Below are 24,332 nucleotides of genomic sequence, written 5' to 3'. Positions count from 1 at the left end.
GACTGCATGGTGCTGAAACAGTAATGTGCTCCAGCGGGAGAAGTTAACTCTGTGCTAAACTTATCACAGCTTTTCTTCCTCCCTCCTATGCCTCTATCCTCTCACCCAGATTAAGATGACAAATTTGTTTACAACTCGGTGTAATTTCCCCAAACTCTGCTGCAGGAGGCTGCGATTTGTCCTTCACGCCGTCCACAGAGATTAATTTGCCCGCTTCTGGGTCATTTTTTTGTCTTGCGGTCGGCCAGCGGCCCGCACTGGTCAGCCTCCAGGTCGGAGAGAAGCAGGTGATTTTTTAAAAAAAGAGGAGGAGTGCGAGGCTCTTATCTCCTCCAGACGTCTTTTCATTTCATTACCGAGGAAGCACAGAGGAGGAAATCGGCTCAGGTTTTAACTCGTTATAATCTGGTTGTTTCTATGGCTCTCTTATCTGCTCTGAGTTATGAAGAGAGTCCGACGGGAAAGTGAGCTTAAATAAATACTCATCAGTCAGGAGGTCAAAGGTCAGAGTGAGCTGAGGGCTCCTGGGTGATCTGCTCTGTGTTTAGATAGATGGACTTACAGGACCACTGTCAGCATCCCACAGAGATTCGATGAATAAATTACAGACAACAAAACTCTGAAAGACTTTCAGATAAATACAAAATTCTATTAAACGGCACATTTATTCATTTAGGGGCAGCATGGTGGTTAGCACTGTTGCTGCACAGCAAAAAGGTCCTGAATTCAATTCCACCATCCGGCTGGCGTCTTTCTGTGTGGAGTTTGCATGTTCTCCCCATGTTTGCATGGGTTCTCTCCGGGTACTCCGGCTTCCTCCCACCGTCCAAAGACATGCAGCTTGTGGAGATAGGTTAATTGATTAATCCAAATTGCCCATAGGTGTGAATGTGAGTGCGAATGGTTGTCTGTCTCTATGTGTTAGCCCTTTGACAGACTGGTGATCTGTCCAGGGTGTACCCCGCCCCTTGCCCTATGACAGTTGGGATAGGCTCCAGCACCCCCCGCAACCCTGAAAAGGATAAGTGGAAGCAAATGGATGGATGGATTTATTCATTTACTCCATCCACCTATCAGAGAGGCCACGACCTTAAACCTTAAATTATCCACAATGATCAAACAGTTTTTTTTATCACACTGTAAACATGTTTATTTGTGCTGTGATGTTTAAAAATGGGGATCTATGGGGACTGACTCACTGCTGGGGCCTCAGCTTCAGTTCTGTGATTGGTTGATGCTTCTGTGCCGTCAATAGACACCCACCCCCAGACTTGATCCACAGTCCTTATTGAGGCCTCTCTCAGCCACGCTGGTACCAGCTCAGTGCTGTCAGTGCTCCTAAAATCTCATGTTTATCAGTGACATCAGTCACATCTTTGTCCTAAAATAACAAATTCTTACTTCGTGTGTGTGTGTGCGTGCGTGTGTGTGTGTGTGTGCGTGCGTGCGTGCATGTGTGTGCGTGTGTGTCTGTCAGTGGAGAGAGAGCCTTCTCGAGTTTCTCTCAGGAGGTCATCGGAGGTCAAAGCTCACTTGTCTGGGTTTGGATCCACGATGTTGAAGCAGGAATCAACAGACCTAAACTCAGCACAGCTAAACAGGGGTGAGAGAGACACACACATACACACGGTTGTGCTTGTCATTCAATCATGAAGCAGCAGATCTATGTGGTCTTCAGGGACAAATGTCTCCGGTCTGTCAGGACTAAAGACCCAAAAAAACCGGGGGGCTTGAAGACCCTAGGGGTTTCTTGATGAAAGTGCAAGAAATTGATAATGAAAGCTGAAGAAAGGAATGATGGAAGTGAAAGTGCAGAAAAACAGATTTAATGTTAGACGACCTTTGCCTGACAGACCTACGTCATCATCACCTTCCTCCAGGTGGAGATTGATTTTATTAACACTTCACGTCTGTTTGCATGTTCCGTGGCTTTGGGTGGATCAAAGATCCAGAAAGGAATTGCAGTGTGGTTCAGTTCGATCTGAACCGAGGCGCCTCAGGATGGACTTATTATCTGCTCAAATCTGAGACCTGCGTGTGAAAGGTTCTGATGGTGCACACTCGGACAAAGCTTCATCTCCTGCTATATAGCGCCTACCTCAAGAAATATACGCCCGTAGCAGCCGACGGGAACACTTCCTCCCTCCAAACCACACCTGCTATCTTAAACCTGATAACAGATTCTCGTTTCAGGAGTTACAGGAAGTCTAGATTTCTCTGATTTTTCTCTGGGCGCTACCCTCCTCTTTGGATCACACTCTTATAAATAAAGGTTCATTCATCGTCAGCTGCCCACATACGTCATCCACAAGTTCCTCCTCCTCTGTGGTGTCACAAGAAAGCCCACTGCTGTTCTTCTTCTTCTCTCGTACACAGATGCAGGCATCAGTCCACGTTTCTTTAAACTCTAAGCACAGCATACAGGTGTGTTTAGAGTCTACTTCTGCTTCAGGCAAAGTCACTGAAACGCTGTAAAAAACAGGATTGTGTTGGAATTGTTATCTGTGTAACTGAAAACCTCAGATCAGCTCCTTTCTTCATTATCGCAGACAGATGACGTCTTTAATACTTGATATTTATTATGAATAAATAAGAGGTAAGTGTGTTTAATGATGCTGATCAGGCAGTTAAAAGCCTTCTCTCTGAAAGCCTCTAAAGATGTGTGATGCAGGCCTCTAACGGCTCTCCACACTGAATTATTTCCTCTCTTTTTATTCCTCATTAGCTTTGCTAAGTGGCCAAAACGCCACGCTAACACTTAGCACGCCGCTTGGCTGCTCCCGGCCGACAGATGTAAAGTGTCCAAGCTGTCTGACAGCCTCGCAGCGATGTATTGCCCCGTTTATTCAGCCAAACGCTGCAGATTAATTGCTGTGTGAAGGCCGGGGTTAGCAATGCTAATTTAATCAGAGGCTGTTGTTGTAGGGCTGCCAGAGCTGCCTCAGAGCGCTTTGACATGCGAACGGATTGGTGGGAACATGGAGGTGTTTTTGTGCAGCTCAGCAGCGGCACCGTCCTCCCAGAAATTAGGTGCCGGCACTCTGTAATCTGCTGCGACTGTCACCGCTGTATGACGCTCAGCTGCTTACTTTACACTTTATTTACGCGTTGAATTCCAATGAGCTGCACGACAAGCCGGCTCAGCGTATCCATGAACAGTCACACATGACCGGCTCGCACATGGTCAGTGCAAGGGTCACGCTCATGTCAGGTCACCTGCCCATTCATTCGCCCATTTACTCATCTGTCCGTCCACCCATCCATCCACCTATCTTCCAATTCATCCAGCCATCTCTCAATCTGTCCATTCGTCCCTTCATCTGCCCATTCTTCCATCCATCCTCCAGCCCATCCATCTGCCTATTCATCCATCCATCCACACACCCATCCATCCATCAGCCCATCAACACATCAATCCATCTATCTCCTGTTAATCCAGCCATCCATCCATTCATCCCTTCTTCTGCCCATTCTTCCATCCATCCCTCATTCATCCAGCCATCCATCCATATGACTTAAATGATCAGAGCTACTGTGCTATGATGTGGTAAAGACTTCCTGTGTCAGAAGGTGGTCTGGAGTCAATAGCCACCCACATCCATTTGCCCCAGGTCGTCACTGGACGACCTCTGCATCAGCTGATAGAGGAGTCTAAACAGTCTGTTCGAACAGAGCGATTCTCTCTCAGTGGTCCACTGAGCTCTGACCATCTCAGTGAAACTATCACAGTGTTCTTCTGCCCAAGTGCTACAGTACTCTCACACTATACTATTTGTTTGCAGCACTTTAACACTTTTTGAAGCTGATGAGAAAACTGTTGTTTTGTGTGTGTGTGTGTGTGTGTGTGTGTGTGTGTGTGTGTGTGTGTGTCAACAGAGGCAGAACTAAGGGCTAAGTGGGAGCAGGCTCTTGGACCGAATTATCAAGTCCTGGTGAGACAAGACATTCAAAATTATTAAAAGCTTCACAGTGTTGCTGAGATCCAGGACTCAGTCAGTGTGTGTGTGTTTTATCAGATGGTGAATTTGGATCCCGTGATCGAAGACGATGAAGAGCTGCAGAAGTCATCGAAGCTGCTGCCTGTCCACACTCTGCGTCTTGGGGTCGAGTTGGACTCCTTTGATGGTCATCACTACATCTCGTCGGTGGCGCCCGGAGGCCCCGTCGACAGACACGGAGTCCTGAGACCTGAAGACGAGCTGCTGGAGGTAAGATTACAAGCTGAAAGTCATCGTCAGCTTCATTGTCTCACAGACCGTACCATCAAAGTCGCCCTCTGCTGGACATCAGACAAACTGCAGCTGTGTGACTGTGAGATGTAATCATGTTTTGTTCTTGTGTAGGTGAACGACGTTCAGCTGTACGGAAAGTCTCGCAGAGAAGTGGTGTCGTTCCTCAAAGAGGTGCCTCCTCCGTTCACTCTGGTCTGCTGCCGACACCCGATCGCCGACCTGGAACCAGAATCCGAATCTGAACCAGAACCAGTACTACGACTACAACCGAAAGCAGGACCAGCCAGACAGTCGCAGCGGGGTGTGGAGGAGGTGAGAACAGGGCTGTTTATGGTGCCGTGGGATGGCATTTGTAGTAACAACTACTTTATAAGCAGTTATGATCGTAAAGATGAAAAGCATCATTGTTTGGTTTGAAATGCTGCTGGAGCTCTGAGAATAACCGTGTGCTGTCTGTCAGATCGAGATGAAGCTGTCATCGATGCTCTGCAGTCAGACGCTCCTGAGAGATGATAGCAGTGGCAGACAGGTAACCTCTGCAACCACACACACGCACACACACAAATGATAAATGGACTGGTTGTTCTTACAGCGCTTTTCTACTCTGCTTAAGCACTCAAAATGCTTCATTCTACCGTCCACGCACACACACACTTTTTGTATGCTTAAGTGCTTAAGTGATGGATGCATCAGAGAGCAACTTGGAGTTGATATCTTGTCCAAGGATGTCTGGCATGCAGAGCAAAGCAGCCAGGGATCGAATTGCCAACCTTCCTTCTCTACCTCCTGAAGAGGAGGGTTGCAAGAAGGATCACGAACCCTGGTGCAGTGTATTTGTTATATGGACAGGTTCACTTCCTGCTGTCACTCTGTAGAGTATGAATTAAACCCAGACAGCTCCATCCTGAGTTCATTCCTGAACATTTCTTAAAACACTTCTCCATGACAGGAAGTGTTCAATGAAACAATCAAGCACCCGGCCTCTAATACCTGAGCTAGCAGCGTTAGCTTCCTAAACTGCTGATCACGCAGAGCGATCGCTCGGAGAATATGAAGTTTACTTTAGGACAGACCTCCTCAGTGCCGGGCTCGTTGACCTTTCCTGCTCAGGTTTATGGGTCAGGAGGCAGAGCAGGTCTAACGTGTCCTTGGGCGCATCCATGTGTGAATGTGAACTGGTGAACGGAGAGTGTTGCACAAAGCACTTTGAGTGCTCGGGTAGAGTTGGAGGTCTTTAAGGACCAGCCCATTTATCACTTATTACGTGTGAATGTCCTGAAACATGTCCTCGCTGAGCGCGCTTTAACTGCCGTTTAAATGTTTCTGTGTCAGGAGCAGGTCTCACCTGTAGAGGTGGTGCTGAGGGAGGAGCAGACCCACTACACCCAGGATGAGGAAGAAGAAGAGGAGGGGGATGAGGACGGAGAGCTTGCTCTGTGGTCTTCGGACATTCAGGTGTTGGAGCTGCAGAAAGAGCGAGACAAAGGCCTCGGCTTCAGCATCCTTGACTACCAGGTAAGAGTGGCAGCTCTGACGGCCGATCGTACGGCCCAGGAGACCACGTCAGACTGGCCTCCCAAAGTCTGAAAAGGTTTCACCTAACAGGTGTCTGTGTGCACATCCGACTTTCTTTAGCTGGACGGCAGGTTTTGCTACCGTCCAGCTGCTAGCATTTCCTCACGTTTTGCTCTGCTCGTTTCTAGTTTCACGTCGCACTGGTAGACTGCAGGTCGATGACTGCAGCTGTTTGTGTGAAGCCGGCGGTAATGTTAGCATTTCTGAAAGTGGTGTCCAGAACCAGCTTCCATCTTTAATTTTGCTCTGTGGCTGTGAACCATGTCAACGTCTCACTGAAAACGTTGTTTAAGGGGCATGTGACCAATTTAAAGGAATTTTGATAACACCTCCGAAGTATCTGGACACATGCTGGACTGAGGTCGGACAGGTCGGGTGAGGTACACCTGCGGAATCTCAGAGCCTCAGGTGGACAAGGGTACCTTGACACTCCAAAAATTCTAGGATGGAAGGAAAACCCCAGAGCTCGGGCAGCTCCGAGTCCAGACAAACAGCTGTCTTACAGGAAGGTGCCACTGGTACTCATGTGTTTCCCATCTCCTCACAGGACAGCGTAAACGGAGCGAAGCTGAAATGTTTTAAAGTGAATCTCATCTCAGAGGTTTTAGATTCATCGCTGTCTCTGGAGTAAATTTGGGAAACTCTGGTGTGTCTGCTGTCTTTATCTTCTCCAAACCTGCTTCAGTGCTTTATCTTTAGGCGCAGCTTCACCTCTAAGACCTCAGCCCCCTCCTCCTCCTCCTCTGTCAGACCCAGCTGAGGTGGTGGAGCGAGCTCCAGCATAACTCCCAGTTGGTCCACATCATGTCAGCCTGCAGACACAGGATCTGCCTAGGAGAGAGAGAGAGGTGTGTGTGTGTGTGTGTGTGTGTGTGTGTGAGATCCGCTCGTGTTTCTGGCTCTTGTTGGCCCTCGTCCTGCAGATGTTTGCAACGTTTCGTTGCCGTTATTCCTGCTGCAGCGTTTGTGCAGAGTGAAACTTCCACACTGTCTTTGCTGTAAAACGATGAACGTAACCGCTTCGCTGTTGGAAAACTGAGATTAGAATTTGGTCTGGATTCCAGCAGCTCTACAGGCTGAGCAGGAGGCTGCTGAGCATGCTTTGTGGTCCCAAAATTGTGAAAGTGCTTGAAGTCGTGGAGGAAAATGTTTTTGTGCATCACCAAGGATTTCTCCAGTGAATTTGTTGTAGAGCACAAACTGTAATGACGTGCCTGTAAAACAGTCTGATGGTTTAAAAGCAAAATGATGGCCTAAGAGGTCCTTTTGTTCATGCCTGATCACATCTCTGTTACGTGTCCTCGTTGTGCTCTGGGCTGCCTCTGGTTCTCCTCAGGGTCACAAAGCTTGTAGGTCCATAGGACGGAGTCCAGCCAGGGCTTTCAGGACCTGATGACGAAGTCTCAGACTCATCACGTTACTTCGGTTTCTCTCCTGTTTGACTTTAATATGATTTAAAATCATCGGCAGTAAGAGCGAAGCCTCTGCCTTAGAGTCAATCTGACCTGCATCATATTTAACAAAATAAAACAAATCAACTTCCTCACAAACCTTCACCCTCTCTATCCTCTCCGCTCTCTGTATCTCTCGCCCAAGGGCACGTCGGCCCAGTGTTCCTGCCAAACTGTTTCCTGTTACCGACTCTCGCCTGTCAGAGCTGAGTGAAAGATGGCTGCAGGCAATAAGAGGAGAGCTGCTGTCTGTCTGGATTCTGGCTCATAGTTTCCTCTGAAACAGAGCGAGCAGCTTCGTGGCACAAATACGAACGTGTTCTCCAAAGACTGAAGGAGCTCAGTTCGGGTCCGAAACCATCGGCGTGAGGGTGGTACGATTCTTTATCCTTGCGCCACGGCCGGATCACAGATGCACTGGTGGTCACAGGATACGAGAAGAATCAAAGCCGCCACAGTGTTCATCACACGAAGACAAACTCTGCCTTTGCTCTATTGTCAGCTTTTAGAAAAACAACTCATCTCATCGTCTCAAAGCGAGTCTCACCTGTTTGTAGCCAGACACGTATGGAAGCACTTGGCACGCCCGAGCTTTAAAACAAGCTGACAGAGTTCGAATTTCCTCTAATAACAGGTTTTAAAATCACCCTTCCTGCTGTCATTAAGTCCTCAGGCTCCTCCCACCAGAGCACAGCACAAGCGCTGTGACGGCTCGCGCCAGTCCCACTTCACGTCTAGCCTTCACACACAAACCGCTGCAGCGCGAGCTGGAGGGCAGTGAAGTGCTGAGACCCGGTGTTTTCGCCCAGTGAACAGAAACACTTTCACAGCTGCAGTGCTCACACAGCTTTCTAATGTCAGTATTCTTAACATATAAGACAGAACATGGGTCTCATCATGTTCTCTTAAACATGACAAGACCCATCTTTGTTTGGGTGATAACCTCATATAGTCTGTGCAGGACGTGGTTCTTCTGATTTGTGAGATGACTCCACGTCTGTGTTCTCTTTTATTTCTGAGGTTGCCACGCTCAAGTTTCCAAAAGGGCGTTTTGTTTTGAAGAATCCAAAGATGAATCTTTTCTAATTAAAATGAATTTTTCTGCCTGATAGAAGATGAGTCTGTACATGCCCGTGAAGCGCTGATGGGCGAGTGGCCGAAAGCTGCGTTCAGGTTTCTGCCAGTTTTCCAACGAAGCCCACGTTAAAGTAAGAGAACGTGGAGCGTCCAAATGTTTCGGGCAAGTATCGATTAAGTTCTTAAAAGTCAGAAATATGATAAAACATGAGAGGCGCTGAAAGGTCTTGAAATATGTTCTTTAAATCAACAAATGTAAAGTTGAGTGAGAGCTCCTAAAATATTTGGGCTCGTGTTTATTTTGGTGAATAAACCTCCCGAGTTTGATTCTCTGTGGCATCGCGAAGGTCTTCAAAAGTCTAACTTTGTGCAGACGCCCTGCAACCTACATATCCAAAAACACCCAAACCCTGCTCGTTGTTCTGTGTGTGAAACATTTCACTACTCCTGGCAGAAACGCTTCTAATTTCTTTTTTCCAGCCCCTCCTACGTTTTTCTGATTCCTCCACTTCTTGACTGCGGCGGCCTTTCTTTTTCCGGAGGATCTTGTAGGAGTGGAGGACGTGAGTTCTGACTCCTCACCACCTGTAGCCATGTTGTTCAGTCTAAAAATATAGCTGGCTTTGTTCTGGCAGCCTCAAACTTGGCACGGCAGCTCGTACTGCAGCGCGGGCGATGCCCGGGGTTCGACGCCGGGGAATTCACGCCGCGCACATCCGCTCGCACCAGGAGAGGGTTTGAGAGTGGCGCGGGAGGCTCTGGGGGAGCGTGGGTTTGGCCGGCCTTATAGTCACTCTGGTTAAAACTCTGAGCAGAGAGCAGCGCCGGCGGAGGAGGAGGTAATCGCCTGCAGACCACATGTTCTGTCACACTTCAGATGGGCAACGATGGTATTAATTAGTCGCGTCACTCGCTGTGGGTGAAGTGTTTACAAGGCTGAGGAGAAAATGAGTGTCCTGAGACAAATAACAGGTCAAATAAAGAAAATGTATAACGTGCTTCTTATTTCTTCCTGGCTGACCTGTGGAGATGTACAGCACACTGTGCACCAGAAGTTTTTATCTGATTATAAGATGAAAGAATTTAAAGACAACAATAACCTCAGAGTCGTGTCAGTAAACATGCAGCAAAGCCTTAATTTCTTAGATAGCTGTAGAGCACGCGGCTTCGTTTAAGGTTCGAGGGTTAATTTTAGAAAAGGAAAATCTTTTTTTTTTTTACAGCACATGACTAATAACATGAGCAGGATAAAAGCTGCTTATTTACTGCTGCCCTCAGCAGCGACCATCACAAACCAAATGCTCAGATTAATTCTCTCAGATTAATTTACATGAAATTTAGATTCAGAGAAAGAAAAACAGATTTTCAGCGTCGTGGCAGATATTTGTCACGTCTGCGTGCTTGGACAGACTGCCGACGTGTCTATGTGTACCCTACCTCTTAAACTTTTGACCCCCCCCACCCTGAGTTTTAATTTCTTGGTTATTTTCTTTGCCTCATCTTTGCTTTTTCTTTCTGTATTGGTGTGAAACAGGAAGCAGGTCAGCTGTTCTGAGAAGACGAACTGCTCCTCAGGGTCTTTGAATGAGTTCAGTCTGGTTTTAACGTCCGCAGACTCTTGTGGTCTCGTCTTCATCAGTCGCTGAACGTCCTTAGCCTCGTCTTCCTCACGTCTGTGTGTTTGTGTGAATGTGTTTGCTGTTATTTCTCTGGTCTCTGGCTCCCCCTGCCTGTCCTCTGTGGTGATGGTGGTGATGATGATGGCGGTCTGTCTTCTTCGCTCTTCCCTGTGAGAGTGATGAAACAGACAGGATGATCTGTAATGGTCGTTGTCCCACTTCCCTCGACTCTGTGTGAAATATGAGCTCGGCTGATCTGGGGTCGGTCATGCTGGGCTGAGAGTTGGTTAAAGATTTCCAACTCAGTGGATGAGGCTCTTGGTTTTAAACTTGCTGAAACTAAAACTGGGAGCCGCTCTAATGGCCTCGGTATACCAAACATAGACACAAAAGAGTCCGTGAAGGTTCTCATACAGGTCGGGTAGTCTTAGGAGGTGAGGAGGAGGTGAGTGGACTCGCCACCTTTTGTGGTTTTCTTTTGAAGCTTTGAAGATTTGAGCATTTCTGTCTTTGTGCTGTTTTCGGTTTGGAAAGATGGATGTTTTCAACTTTCCAAACCACAATGTTCCGATCTCCCAGGTTCCTTAAAGTTGGCATTTCTGCCGGACAAAAGTTTGTTGGTCCACCTGCACGTGTTTCAGGCAGCTCCTCCTGATCATTGATTATTATTACTAATTATTAATGTTATCCCCACCTGTTCATTCACAGTGGTTCTCAAACTATGGGGCGTAGACCACCAAGGAAAGTATCTTTTTAATGTTAATGTTAAAAAAGATAAAATTGTGTTGTTTTTAAACCTTTTTTGTAAAATTGGCGAGCAGTTGTAGATCACTCAAACACAAGGTCATTTCAAGTGTAATTATTCCAGGGGAGGGGCTAATATTTCCATTTTATGTGATTAAAACGACAAATCGACCCTCGTTGGGGGCAATGGCATCCGCCCAGTCCTGACTGTAGCATCAGACTACAGGAGGTAAAATTTGGTGTTCTGCTTTAACGTTTTTCCTCTCTGGCTCGCAGGACCCGCTGGACCCCGGCAGATGTGTGATGGTGATCCGGTCTCTGGTACCTGGCGGTTCAGCGGAGCTCCACGGTGGTTTGCTCCCTGGAGACCAGCTTGTGTCAGTCAACCGCACCCAGCTGGACATGCTCAGTCTGGCCGAGGCTGTCGAGGTTCTCAAGTGTGCTCCGCCTGGTACGGTCTGCCTAGGAATCCGGAAGCCTCTGGTGGTAAGTCCAAAACGTAACCCTGACCCCTGAACTAACCTTTGGCAGGTTAGTCACCTGCTCACCTGGCTGAGCAGGTGACTAACATGGAAATTCAAATTCAAATTCAAATTTTATTTGTCACGTACACAGTCATACACAGTACGATATGTAGTGAAATGCTTGGACAACTGCTCGTGACCTAAAGAAAACAAAAAAGGAAAGGCTATGAATAAGATAGGAAATAAATATGAAAAATTAAAAAGGGTAAATTTAACTAGGAAGGAATAAAATATAAATTAAGGTTAAAAATGAAATAACTGTACAACACAAATTAGAATGAAGGGTAAATTTAACTGGGAAGAATAAGATAAAATATATAAATTAAAGTTGAAAATAAAATAACTGTACAACAAAATACACAATACACAATATAGAACTATATAAGAATGTATGAAGAAATCTAAATATATACACAATAACAGCAGCTGTACAAGTATTAACCGGAAATGAAGAATATAGTGACCAGTGTTGTGCAAAACCAAAGTCCAGAAAGTCCAGTGTGTGTGTGTAAGAACCATATGTGTGGGTCAGTACTGTGTGGTGGTGTGATTGAGAGACCGTATCGCCTGCGGGAAGAAGCTCCTCCTCAGTCTCTCTGTGTTGGTCTTCAGGGAGCGGAATCGCTTTCCTGACCTCAGCAGAGAGAACAGTCTGTTGTTGGGATGGCTGAGGTCCTTCACGATCTTCCTGGCCTTGGTCCGGCACCGCCTGCTGTAGATTGAGTGCAGGTCAGGGAGCTCGGAGCGGATGGTGCGCTCAGCTGACCGCACAACCCTCTGTAGAGCTCGTCTGTCCTGCATGGTGCTGTTCCCGAACCAGGTTAAGATGTTTCCCGCCAGGATGCTCTCTATGGTGCACGAGTAAAAGTTCCTGAGCACCTTGGAGGGCAGTTGGAAGTCTCTCAAGCGTCTGAGGTGGTAGAGACGCTGTCGGGCCTTTTTCACCACGGTGTTGATGTGACAGGACCATGACAGGTCCTGCGTGATGTGAACTCCGAGGTATTTGAAGCTGTCCACTCTCTCCACTGGGCACTCGTTGATGACAGGGGTCTGGTAGTTCCTCTCCTGCTTAGTGCTGAAGTCCACTATCAGCTCCTTTGTCTTACTGACGTTTAGAAGGAGGTTGTTCCTCTGGCACCAGTTCTCCAGATTCCTAATCTCCTTCAGGTAGGCCGTCTCGTTGTTATCAGAGATCAGGCCCACCACGACGGTGTCGTCAGCAAACTTGATGATGGTGGTGGACCCAGATTTCCTGGTTTTTGGTTCAGACTGGTAGGTCCGAGGTTTGAAGGTGTTTTATGCCTGAACGCATAAATCAACCGCTTCCAGTGTTTGTTCATCCACCAGCAAATATAATCCCATCACTGGGAAAGTGATTCTGCAGCGATGTCAGAGCTGCGAGAGTAAATGAAAAGAACCCCTTCTGTCTGCATCACATGAATGAACTGCAGTGGACTCTTACCTGCTGAAATCTTACCTCGGCCTCCCGCTGGGAGAGCACCGTGCAGTTGTGGTGAACCTTCATGCCTCCACACTCTTCTGTAGTCTTCCTCTGTGGATGGACCTGACTTCACTCTGATCTGCATGTTTGTGTAGGTGGAGGCACCAGAGAGGAGGAGAGAGGACAGCAGCACATCACTACCTGTGGCAAAGGTACACACACAGACACACACACACGATGCTAATAGCGATGGAGGGCATTCATATGCTCAGTGATGTGAGGATATTGTTGCTGTTGAGCTCTCTCTAAGGCTGTTCTGTCCTTTATCTTGCTCTCATGGTTTGGATTCTGATGATGGTGAAGCACACAGTTGGACTCCTCACTTGCTTCCTTTTTACTTGAACCCTTGCTGCCTTTGTGACCTCACTGAGTTTCCTGCTCTGAATGAAGGCATTAAACAGCTGTGTGTGTGTGTGTGTGTGTGTGTGTGTGTGTGTGTGTGTGTGTGTGTGTGTGTGTGTGTGTGTGTGTGTGTGTGTACGTTTTGAATTAGAAACGCGTTTCACGTGAACGCACGCCGTGGGAACAAGAAAAGTGCAGATAGTTTCAGTATAAAGGTTGTACAGTTTGATCTGTGATGGATTTTACAGGTGTACCTAATAAAGTGGGCTCTGACTGTCTCTGTTAGAAACGTTAATCTGTCCAGACTAATTAGACATTAAGATTTTGTCCCCCGTCGCATCGCTCACCTCCTCCCTCGCTGCTCTGCTCCCTCCATCTGTGTTCATCTTCCAAATGGAAATCTTTCTGTCTTAATCTCTTCTTCCTGCTCTCCTTTCACTTCAGTTTGCTTTATTAGTCTGGATACCAGATGAACGGCGCTGCCAGAGCATCTGACCATAAAGAAAGATGAATCGAGGGCCGAATGAATGTAAATAAATATGTAGAGCGTGACGGGGATGAAGAGAAATGGCTGCTCTGTTCAGACTGAGTGGAGTGAGTTTGAATTTAAAAGATCCTTTTTTTGATTATTTCTGATCAGGAGCTTTTAAATTTGGTTACCAGAGTGCGCAGGACGCTCACTTCTTTAAAGTAGTATATTCTGAGATGAAGTGTAAGGTGGGGGCAGGAACCTCACCTGAAACCAGCCACTGATGCAGCAGCTGCAGGACTTTACACCAAACTCCATTCAAAAATCATGAGATTTTACTGGCATGTTCTGATCACAGTCAGAAATCTGCAGATTTAACAGGCGCTGCTCAGATAAATAATAAAGTCTGTAAAGCAGAAACATTCAGCCATGAAGCAGTTTTATTAAATATCAGAAACAGGTGCAGACGTTCTGCAGTGAGCAGAACGTGCGGAGGCTGGTTCCATATCGGATCCAAATAAGATGGAAAATCTGCTATGAGGTCGTTCCTGTGGTGAAATGTGCTGAAAACATCTCTGAAACTGGGAGCGAAGAGTACAGGACTTTGGTCCTTACACTTATAAAAATGAGCGTGTCATCAGCCCAGTGCATGCTGGGAGCAGTGAGTCGGGCCAACAGAAAGTGAGATTCTCTTTCCTCAGATTTCATTTGGATGTTTAATGGCCGTCATGTTTCTGCACCTTCCTCCTTGTACATGAGCTCAGCTGTCCATGAAACGAGCCGAGAGCTCGACATCAGCGCTGATAACCCGCCATGACGTCATCTTCCCTCTTCCTGCTTTCTTCCATCTCACTGCTCTTCACTCTTGTGCCTTCACCTCCATGCTCCCCTCTCCTCTATCATCTCCTCCACATCTTTCTCTCTCTCTCTCTCTTGCTGCTCTTTCATCTCCTCCTCCTCTCCTCTCTTTCACCTTCCTTCACCCTCCTCTCCCTCCTCTCTGTCTCTGTGAAGCTGCTGACTCAGCGGGATGGTTGAATGGTATAAAGTGCTCCATCAGCTCAACCAGCAGCAGCATCTCTCTTAAGTGGAGGGGTGGAGGGGGGTACTCTGAGGACACTCTGGTCCTCCAGCATCTGTACACGTAGTACTGCAGTATTACGACTCACTAATACTGCAGACAGAGAAGAATACAAGCTGTTTGTCTTTGCACAGATACTTATGGACAGAAATTTTTACAGAAACTGAGACGTTGTTACGTTTTTTTGTCTGCAGTTTGTGACATCACAGTGTGACATCATTATGATCGCAGCTGTCAAAATCAAATAAAGTAATAAATAATCCAGTGAATAAATGAATGAACCCTCACACACGTGAAATATTAAAAACAAAAGTGTGAATTTCTTTTTCAGTCAGTCTTTGCTGAGTAGAAGCACAGAAAAAAGTTTGGGAAAAATCTTCCAAAAATTAATGTAAAACTTGAGAAAAGGATTAAGAAAATAAACAGAGGGGACTGTGTTCATGAGTAAACACAGAAATTGATGACTGAGTTCAACCTTTAAATAAATAATTACAGAAGCACCATCAAATACATTTTAATGCATGTCAAACGGACTAATACATGTATCACGCTTTTTACTGCAAACCTCATTCAGTCACACACACACACACACACACACACACACACACACACATGCATACACACACACACACACACGTGCACGCATCCACACACGCACGTGCAGTATGATGGGGGAGCCGGGAATCGAACTGCTGACCTTTGCGGGTAGGCGTCCAATTATAGTTGCTGATTTGTGTGTTTAGCAACATGTGGATTCATTTTCGGAGCATTTGTCGTGTCACTGCTCCGTACCTGAGCAGGTGGTTGTGATTTGCTGAAGAAAAGCAGAAGCCTCTGATATCTGCACACGTGTCTGTGAAGCATCAGCCCGCTGAGCTCGTCTTTGTTCTGCCATTTCTGCTGAGTTCTGCTCTTCTTCGTGTCCTGTGCCGTCGCCGTCCTCTGCGCCGCTGTTTTATTTCCTCTTTTATATGCAGCCCATTTGGCTGAAGAGGTTTTTTCACAGCCCACAGGTCTCTGATGGGTTTCCATAAAGACGGCCGGGTCGGCACTTACACTTTGCTGCCGGATCCTTCTCTGTCACACTGACCAGAGAGAGACCCCGTTACACGCCCACGCCTCGTTAACTTTTAGAGGTCAGGTGTGCAAGAACGAGCTACTGCCGTCGTTTCACTTCATTCTGCTCCTGTTTGTGCAGATAAAGAGCTGCCACGGCGCGTTCAGCTGGCTGAAGCCTGCGTACGACAGAAAGCGAGCCGGAGGAACCCAGAGGACACTCAAGACCCAGTTTACTGCTGCTTCACTTTATTTTACTGAGAAGGCTGTAAAACCACGCTGCTTAGTGTCTCCACTGCAGTAATCTGATTACTGCCCACTTTGGCCAAATGGATTTCTGAACGTTTCAGCAGTAGCTTCAGAAGCTCTGGGTTTAAAACTGAAGCCTGTCAGTCTTTGATTTGTCTACAGGACTTCCGGTTAAATTCCTCTGCTGTTTGAGGTTTGAAGGTCTGTTAGTACAGTAACCTTACAGCGGCCATGTTATTGGTCAGATTATGTCATTTTGACAGTCCAGAGGTCCAGTTCACGTGATGCTAGCAGACAGCTAGCAGCTACAGCCACCTGTGTCTCCATCCACCTGTCAGTCACAGAGGCCACGCCCCAAGAAAGCTAAAACGTCCCCTGCACAGTTATGAAGAGGAGGGAAACGTGGGAGTCTATGTGGAGTGACTCACTACTGCCTCTGCTGGACGTCAGGGGAACTGCAGCTGTGGTTGTTTCAGCTGCAGAAGGAGGATCATTAAAGACTGTAAGCCTAGGTGCGACCTCTGACCTTTGTTTCTGTCACACAGCAGAAACATGGCTGTTGGTGGAGTTTCCTGTGGGAGTGATGCAGTTTGTTTTTTTTTGTTTTGTTTTTTTTTTTTGTTTTTTTTTTCTTTCCTGTGAGGATTGTCATGTAGTCATGTGACTCTGCAGTCGCTGCAGCGAGGCGGTGAAGACAGTCGTTGAGGATCCTCACGTGAACCGCAGCGATGCTCCGATGCTCCGTCCTCATCGTCTAATGGCAGAGACATTAAATGACAGCGTCTTTAAATCTTATGAATATGAGGCCAGGCAGTCACGGCCAATACACATCAGTCTGCAGAACATCCTGTTAGCATTATGAGCTCTCTGCCGCTGCCGCCGTCTACTCCTCACCTCCATTATACGCCGTGATGGGCCGGCTTCCCGGGCCCAAATTAAAAGAAGAGGAGCAGAGTCCTTGACGATGAGGCTTCGTCGATGGAAATTAGCCTAAGTGTTGTCATTAATATTTCCCGGCGCGGGCTAATGTCTGCATCGTAATGTTAAGAACAGGATTTCCTCTCAGTATCTGCTGAGGAGGCTCTTTGGGGAGTTGGAGATGAAGGCTAATGTCCAAAGTCAGGCGAGTTTTAGATTTAGTGCGAGCTGCAGAGACACTCTCACACTTTCACATGAAACACTGGGAACCATGATGGATTCTGATTTCTGCCTCCTTTTGTCCTTCACGACCTCCAGAAATCCAAATTGAGTCATCTTGTTTGTTTTCCACAGACACGGGAGTCATCTCGGCTGTGAGTGTTTCATTATTTCTCACACCTGTCCTCTGAGCAGGTGTGAGAAACAATAAACCATTAAAGAGCAGAAACGAGCTGAGAAACCAGAAAGTCCTTTCAGATTCAAATCTATGTTTTTAAAGGCAAATGGCCAACAAAGCTGAGTGCTTACAGGAATGATAAAAATCACGTCTAACGCAAGCAGACAGAAATACAGCCAATCAGAGCAAATGGCTAATGACACTGTTTAGTCAATTGCATTTGATTACGTCTCTGCACTGCTGCCAGGTGAAAAATGTCTCTGTGTGTTTATCGATGCATCTCATGACACGTTGGAGGCTGAACATTCTTCAGACATGGTGAACCTGAGCTCACTGGTGAAGTTTGAAGCTGCTGGACTTCCTGTCGTCATTTCTGTCTTAATTACGCGGTTGCTCCTCTGGAGCTTCGTCTCTGAATGCTGCCGTCTGTGTTTTAGGGTTTCAGCGAGGCCGCCATCCTTCCACAGAGCCTTCATCTGGAGGAGGAAGAGGAGGAGGAGCCAGAGCTGATCCTGGATGCTCTCCCTCGCTACGCCACCTCCTCTCTGACCTCTGACCTCCGGCCAGAGGAGGAATTCAGGGAGATGGGTGTTGATGAAGAGGAGGTAGAGCCGGAGGACAGCGTGAGCCCCGCCCCCAGGAAACCCCCACCATCTTGGGAAGAGTGGAAGTTGGCCTCCCTTACCCGAGCTGGGGGGGCAGATGAGGTGAGTTGACGAGCAAGGGGAAGTTTCATTGACGTTGACTCGCTCACACAAAACATGAAGTGAACGGCTGCGAGTGGCGAGGTATTGGCGAGAACTCATTACCCTGCCTACGGTCCCCCATGTTTCCGTGACCGGGGGTGGTGCTGCCTCTGCAGCGACGCCCCAAAACCCCCAGAAACTGTTCTAAAGCACAACTCGTTTGAGCTGACGTGTCCGAACTGCCCGTTGGCGGTACGGCGGGTTGAGAAGCACTGTTTTTACAGGGGAAAGAGCTGGAGAACCATACGCTCTCCTGACTCCACCTGCACTCAGACACACCTTATCTCCATTTTCTTTCATACTGTTCATTTTTGGGTATTAATATTTCCAGCATGTTTTTAATGGGAAAAGTTCAGCAGTTTAACATTCGTGTGTTTTCTAAAGGCTGATTTCTGCGTGACCGGATGAAGGTCAGAACAAAAGTCGTGACATTCTGCTTCTGTATGTATTTGTAGTTATTTGGTGATTTTTGTCCTCAGGCCTGGAGCAGAGAGATGCAGGAGGAGGAAGACCTGCAGAGATCGGACCATGAAAGCATTGTGTCTGTGGGAAAGCTGATTCTGGGTGAGAGGAGAGCACACGAGTCTAAATCATGTTTAAGATAATTTAGACTCGAGATCCATGATCTCTCTTTTTTTTTTTTTCCATCTCATGACCTGGTGAATAGGAACAGGATGTCATTTAAAGAAAATCCACCTAGATCAGGGTCAGCGGTTCTGCAGTTCATGGTGAAGGATGAGGATGAGGTCCTCACAGTGATAGCAGTACAGATGTTTGTGTGTGTTTCAGGTCTTCCGGACTCCAGAGACAGCGAAGCAGACTCTGAGCTGACTCTCACGGACACTGACACAGAGTGAGTTCCTGCTGCACCTTCACGCTCGCCGTCACTCTTCCTCCTCATACACACTCGCTCAGAGAGTCAGAGGTCTGCTATCGTGCTGTATGTCGTGTTTAAACAGCCGTATCTGCTAAGAGAGGCCGAATTTTCTGGAAACAGAAGCTTCAATCATGCCCCAAGTAACGTCTGGTGTCCTCTTCCCTGCCAGGTTAAAGTTGCCCACAGTGCTGAAACCTGCTAACTGTTCGCAGCTCACAAGCTTAGACCTCACACACACTAATTTCCTCCTCCATCAGCTCCTCTTGCGTCCCGTCACAGTGCTGTGGCACCCTCTGCTGCTCTCACACTCTAACTGCAGTCTGATTTCTCCATGAGTCAACTGTTTCCTGCTGTTTTTAATAACATATGGTCAGCGGGCACCCGGCGCTCACTCTCAGCCTCGTTAGATTAATCTGGATCATTGTGGTCACAAACCAGCCTCAGAGTTTAATCACAGAAACTTCCTGTCTGTGTTTTTCTTCCCCTGGAGGTCTGTCAGGAGGATTGATACTGCGAAGAGGAAGAGGCGGAGCCAGGGGGGATCCTCTCTGCCAATCAGTGGCCACAGGTAGGACAGCTGCTTCACGTTCTGCTGGTTTGAACACAGATGTAAACAGGTAGATGCCTCAAGTGTGGGTGCATTTCTGTTTAGAATCAACGCTGCTTTATGTGGTTAAAGTTGTGTCTGTGTGTCTGTGGCCCAGCATCTCACCTGTTCCTGATTTTCAGGCTCAGGTTTTCTTTCTTTCAAAAAGTAGTGTTTGACTGTGGGTCTGTGTTCACAGTGACTTGCCTGAAAGAGAGGAGGGGGAAGGACAGGAAACACCTGCCTTCAGCCACTGGGGACCGCCCCGCAGGTAACACACACAGCCACACACACACAGGTACATTATGATATCCCAGGAGACTGTGTACAGGTCAGGTGACCCAGAGAGACTGGTACATTATTCAAACTTCCACCCTCGCTGTTGTGCAGGGTGGAGGTGTGGCCTGAGGAGGGTCAGTCTCTGGGTCTGAGCATTGTTGGAGGTCGCCATGTCATCAAGCGACTGAGGAATGGAGAGGAACTGAAGGGAATCTTCATCAAGCAGGTTTTACCCAACAGCCCCGCCGCCAACACCCACTGTCTGAAGACCGGGGACAAGATCCTGGAGGTAGGGCCTTGTCTAATTCCTGGGTCTCTATACACACACAAGCGCGCGCACACACACACACACACACACGTGCGCTACATCCATAGTTTACACACAGCCTGAGACTGAATCTTTCAGAGCGACCCCTTTATGAAGGAAAAGACTTTATAAGTAAAAACAGTTTTATGATTAACATTTTCATAATGTCTGACCTTCAACTCCGTGTGTGTGCGTGCGTGCGTGCGTGCGTGCGTGTATAAAGGTGTCAGGTGTTGACTTGCGAGCTGCCAGTCACGAGGAGGCGGTCAACACGATCAAATCTGCCCCGAGCCCCGTTGTCTTCATCGTCCAGAGCCTGACAGCGACTCCACGGGTACACACACACACACACACACACACACACACACACACACACACACACACACACACACACACACACACACACACACACAAATCTGTATGAAGTTCTAAGCTATCAACTTTTGCTAACTGAGCATAGACAGAGCTTTCTGTCTCATACACGTCAAACAGTCCAAACTGTTTGATTCTTCGAGTTTCTGTGTGTTTAATTGTGTGTGTATGTGTGTTTCAGCCCATGTCTCTGACAGCTTCAACCATCAGCAGATCCCAAACAAAGAGGATGGAGTCTCCGGTAAGAGCTCCACACTCTGTATTAACGAGGACACACAGAAATGTATGTCTGTGAGATGCCTGCACAGCTCAACAGAGACCAGCAGAGGGCGACACAGCCTCTGCACAAACAGCGGCATGTCATTCCGGAGCTCAGAAATCACATTTAACAGATTAGATCTGCTGCCTGTGGAGACTCAGATAAGATGAGACTGAATTTATTTTTCCCAGGATTTGGAAAATCCATCTTAGAGCAGCTGAAGACGACATGAGCTGTAACATAATCATTTACAACATGACAGAAACAACAGAGACGAGTTTAATAAGTAAGAAATGCAACAAAACACTGTGAGAGCAGCTGAATATGATCCCATAAAACAGCTTAGAATGGGACAAAATAAAAACATCTTACTGACGTGGGCTAACGAAACAAAATGATCGGCTCTTTCAGTGTGAAACAAGATCTGATGTTTGATGGTGTTTGTCCTCAAGCTGCAGCCGGGCGCTGCGTCCACACAGGGCACGGTCCTGGTCTGAGGATCAGTGTGAGAGGACGTCAAAGTCTCAGCTTCAGCCATGCTTAAACCACACTCACCATCATACTCCAGTCTTTATCTAACGCCTTTGAGACAGATGGACAGTATAAAGAATCCATAATAAAGCTGGCAGCCTGATTAATAAATATAAAAAGAATGAAATAAGACAGAGCTCTGAGACAGACGTCATGATGGAGTGATCGTCGCAGGATTGTGCTATGCAGTCACGCGAGTCCTCAGAGCTTCCGGTGTTTCTTTGTTAATGGCAGTGTAGCCTCCAAAAGTCTGATACAGGAAACGACAGCAGAAACTGCACGAGAAAGACAAACTGGAAAAAACAAAAACTGAATTATACAACACAAAGTCTGCTGTGGTAGTAGTTTGACTTTACACGCTGCAGGCGACCTCTACAGTTACTACAGATGACCAAGCAGGGCTTAGATCAGAGTTTAAACTGAGCCGTGCAGCACGGAGCCTAAAGGTTGGAGGTCATATTGGTGGTGGTGCTGATTGTTTCTTGCTCACAGCTGCCATTTAGTTTTACCAGGTTTCAGTGTGTTCCAGGCTCCTATCTCACACAGCCCGAGGCTCGTGCACAACTGTCTGCACACTTATGGTCTATAGTCTGACTGGAAGTCAACAGAGTCCATGTTTTTATGAATAAATGTGTTTGTTTGCAGAAATCAGAGGTAGTGCTGCCCCCCCCGAGACAGCCCCCACCCTACAGGCCTCCCAGCTACTCAGACAAGGAGCTAAACTCTGACTTGGAGGAGGCCAAAGGTCAGTAACACACAGCAGAATCTGTTACAGTGATGTGGTTAAAAGTCGTCTTTATTTTCTATGCTTTGGAGAAATACGTAGTTCCTGTCGGCATTATGGGAAGACTGGGTGGAAACTACAACCACTCCTAAAGATGGATGTTTATCATGAGCTATATTTCTCATTAATGCTCACTGGGATCTTTCAGACTTCTGATTGGTCAGCAGGCAGTTATTTCATGTCTGTCCTCTGTAGCAGGTTAGGTCTGCAGTTGTACTGCCTTCATAACACTGAACACACACAGGTAACCCTCTGTATACACAAGCACACCTGCAGCCTGTGCTGGAGGGCTCACACTACCTGACCTTGGGTGGCCGGTCAAAGCCCAATCATCTGTGTTCTCACCGAATTTGTCATATTTTTTGAGCTTTTGCAGTCTCAGATCAGCCAATCAGCCAGCGGCAGCATGTGACCACAGAGCTATGGCTGGGGGGAGGGGGAGGTAAGGGGTGAACTCTGTGCGTGATGCTGTGTGGACTTGGGTCTCAGAGGAACTGCTGGGGCATGGTCAGGCCTGGTAACTTCCCTCTATCGTCAGAGTGTCACAGCCAGAGAAAGGTTTGATCGCTTACGTCCTGCCTGCCACTTGTTTGCTCAAAGGCACTTCAGCAGCAGTGCAATGAAGCAGAGGATTTAGCTGCGTGCACGCGTCTGAACAGGTTCAGGTAAAAGCTGAAGCAGGAACTCATCACGCTCTTAGCTTCATCTCAATCAGGTCACGTCTGTCTGAAGAACGATTACCAGAGAATCTGTTTCTGCAGCTGTCACTGAATGTCTGACGGGCTTCATTTCATCTCAGATCATCTCCTCGATTTCCTTTCAAGGATCTGTGTCTGAATGTCTGTGTCATGTGTTCCAACAAAACTGAGATTACAGCAAATATCTGAACATCTCAGTTAATCTGGACTTGTTTTATCTCACGTTAACTCACAGAATATTTCACATTGTGTAGTTTTTCTTGCTGAACCGCATTGGGTCTCATTTTGGATCATGTTAATTTACTTCCTGTGATCTGCGGCACTAATTATTTGAAAGCCTGTTTTTGAGTCTGTTTTCATTTTTGTCTCAGTAAACGTACATCAGTATCTCACTGTTTGTGTGTGTGTGTGTGTGTGTTTGTGTTTCTGTTTTTGCAGGCCATGTATGAACCGGCAGGCCCTCAGTCCCGTTCGTGACGTATTTCAGCACACGCTGGATGCTTTTGTTGTGATTTTTGTTGCTCTCAGTTCCTCTCGGTCTTTCTCTCTCTGGGTTTCTGCTGTCTTTGCCTCGCTTTGGTTTGGGTACGTTTGGTTTGCTACGTCTGAAGCAGGCGGGCGGACGGGGCTGTCGGCTTTTTCATTCTGACCTCTGGTTTTAATGGCATTTGGGTTTTCTGAGCTGGCATCTCATCTGGGATTAGGGTGGATTAGCTTTTTTGGTCAAAGCTGTTTCCTCTAGACTTCAACTGTCCTTTTAAAGCCTGTCTTCATTTTGGAAGTCTGAGTATATCTTTATCTTGAAACACTAAACTGGACACTAAAATTCTGCAAGTAAAATCTTTCAATGAATGACACAGAACGTCTTGTTTAAAGAAAAATGATGTATAAATGAATTGATGTTGTTTGTGTCAGAGGTTAAATGCAGGTTAAGTTTTATATATTAATAAAGTTTCTGTAATTGGACTGAATAGACTCAATAAAATTACCCTTAAAAACAAACACAAACCAAAGTTTCCATCAGCTTCATCTTCAGGGTCTTTGGCGTGAACCAAAGCAAAGCTCATACTTTTAGCGTGTCCTCAGACTCGTGCGTTTCTTGTCTGTGGAATGATGAACTGGTTTGAACCTGGAGAACGTTATGTTCCTTAACCTTCCTTAACTGGTAAAGCTGAGGAAGAGCTCAGTCTGCTGACTGTTAAACAAAATAACTCAGTTCCTCTCATCTGAAGTCAAAAATGTTGGATGGTCTGGCATGAGTCCTGGATCTTGGTCTGGGACTCTGGGACCGGAAGTTCGGTCTTTGCTGATCTTTAGCCTGGATGCTGGTCCAGTTCTCCATGTCTGACTTTCATCCTGGGTCGAGTAACTTTCTTTTAGCGTGAACTTGAAAGAAGCTCATGGTCTTTATCCAGGCCTCTGTGGTCACTAAAGCTCAGTCTTAGGGTAATAAACACTCACCCCTTTCCTCTTTAGGCGCACTTCTCTTGGTCACTGGTATAAATTCTTGGTGCAGCTGTATCCCATTGGTCTCTATCCTGGAATCTAGGACGGTTTGGTTCAGTCTTTCTGACCTTTAACCTGTTCTCCTAGGCCTGAGCCTTATCTTTGGGACTAGTCAGGCTAGGTGTCTCCAGATTTTACCCTTGCCTGTGTAG

General features: G+C 47.0%; 1 protein-coding gene across 10 annotated transcripts in view; it reads left to right on the top strand.

Annotated features, from left to right (window-relative positions):
- The window catches only part of patj (PATJ crumbs cell polarity complex component), an 88,689-nt gene that overhangs the window by 18,195 nt on the left and 46,162 nt on the right, over positions 1–24,332 (top strand). For 7 of the 10 annotated variants that reach the window (XM_085448218.1, XM_085448215.1, XM_085448217.1 and 4 more), the window contains exons 12-28: positions 1,478–1,603; positions 3,877–3,932; positions 4,017–4,208; positions 4,344–4,544; positions 4,693–4,761; positions 5,565–5,747; positions 10,975–11,184; positions 12,819–12,875; positions 17,673–17,942; positions 18,461–18,545; positions 18,771–18,834; positions 19,349–19,426; positions 19,644–19,715; positions 19,835–20,012; positions 20,254–20,364; positions 20,584–20,643; positions 21,838–21,937. In XM_085448218.1, the coding sequence (XP_085304344.1) occupies positions 1,478–1,603; positions 3,877–3,932; positions 4,017–4,208; positions 4,344–4,544; positions 4,693–4,761; positions 5,565–5,747; positions 10,975–11,184; positions 12,819–12,875; positions 17,673–17,942; positions 18,461–18,545; positions 18,771–18,834; positions 19,349–19,426; positions 19,644–19,715; positions 19,835–20,012; positions 20,254–20,364; positions 20,584–20,643; positions 21,838–21,937 (2,112 nt within the window). The remainder of the gene's footprint in view (positions 1–1,477; positions 1,604–3,876; positions 3,933–4,016; positions 4,209–4,343; positions 4,545–4,692; positions 4,762–5,564; positions 5,748–10,974; positions 11,185–12,818; positions 12,876–17,672; positions 17,943–18,460; positions 18,546–18,770; positions 18,835–19,348; positions 19,427–19,643; positions 19,716–19,834; positions 20,013–20,253; positions 20,365–20,583; positions 20,644–21,837; positions 21,938–24,332) is intronic. The other 3 variants (XM_085448213.1, XM_085448221.1, XM_085448219.1) reach the window with 3 other exon arrangements.

The sequence above is a fragment of the Copadichromis virginalis genome, linkage group LG23 (assembly GCF_057382275.1).
Source record: "Copadichromis virginalis isolate Kocher_CV1m ecotype Utaka linkage group LG23, C_Virginalis_male_GT1.1, whole genome shotgun sequence".
NCBI classification, from domain to species: Eukaryota; Metazoa; Chordata; class Actinopteri; order Cichliformes; family Cichlidae; genus Copadichromis; species Copadichromis virginalis.
Note: the sequence above shows the minus strand (reverse complement) of the source record. Positions and strands in the feature narration are given on the sequence as shown.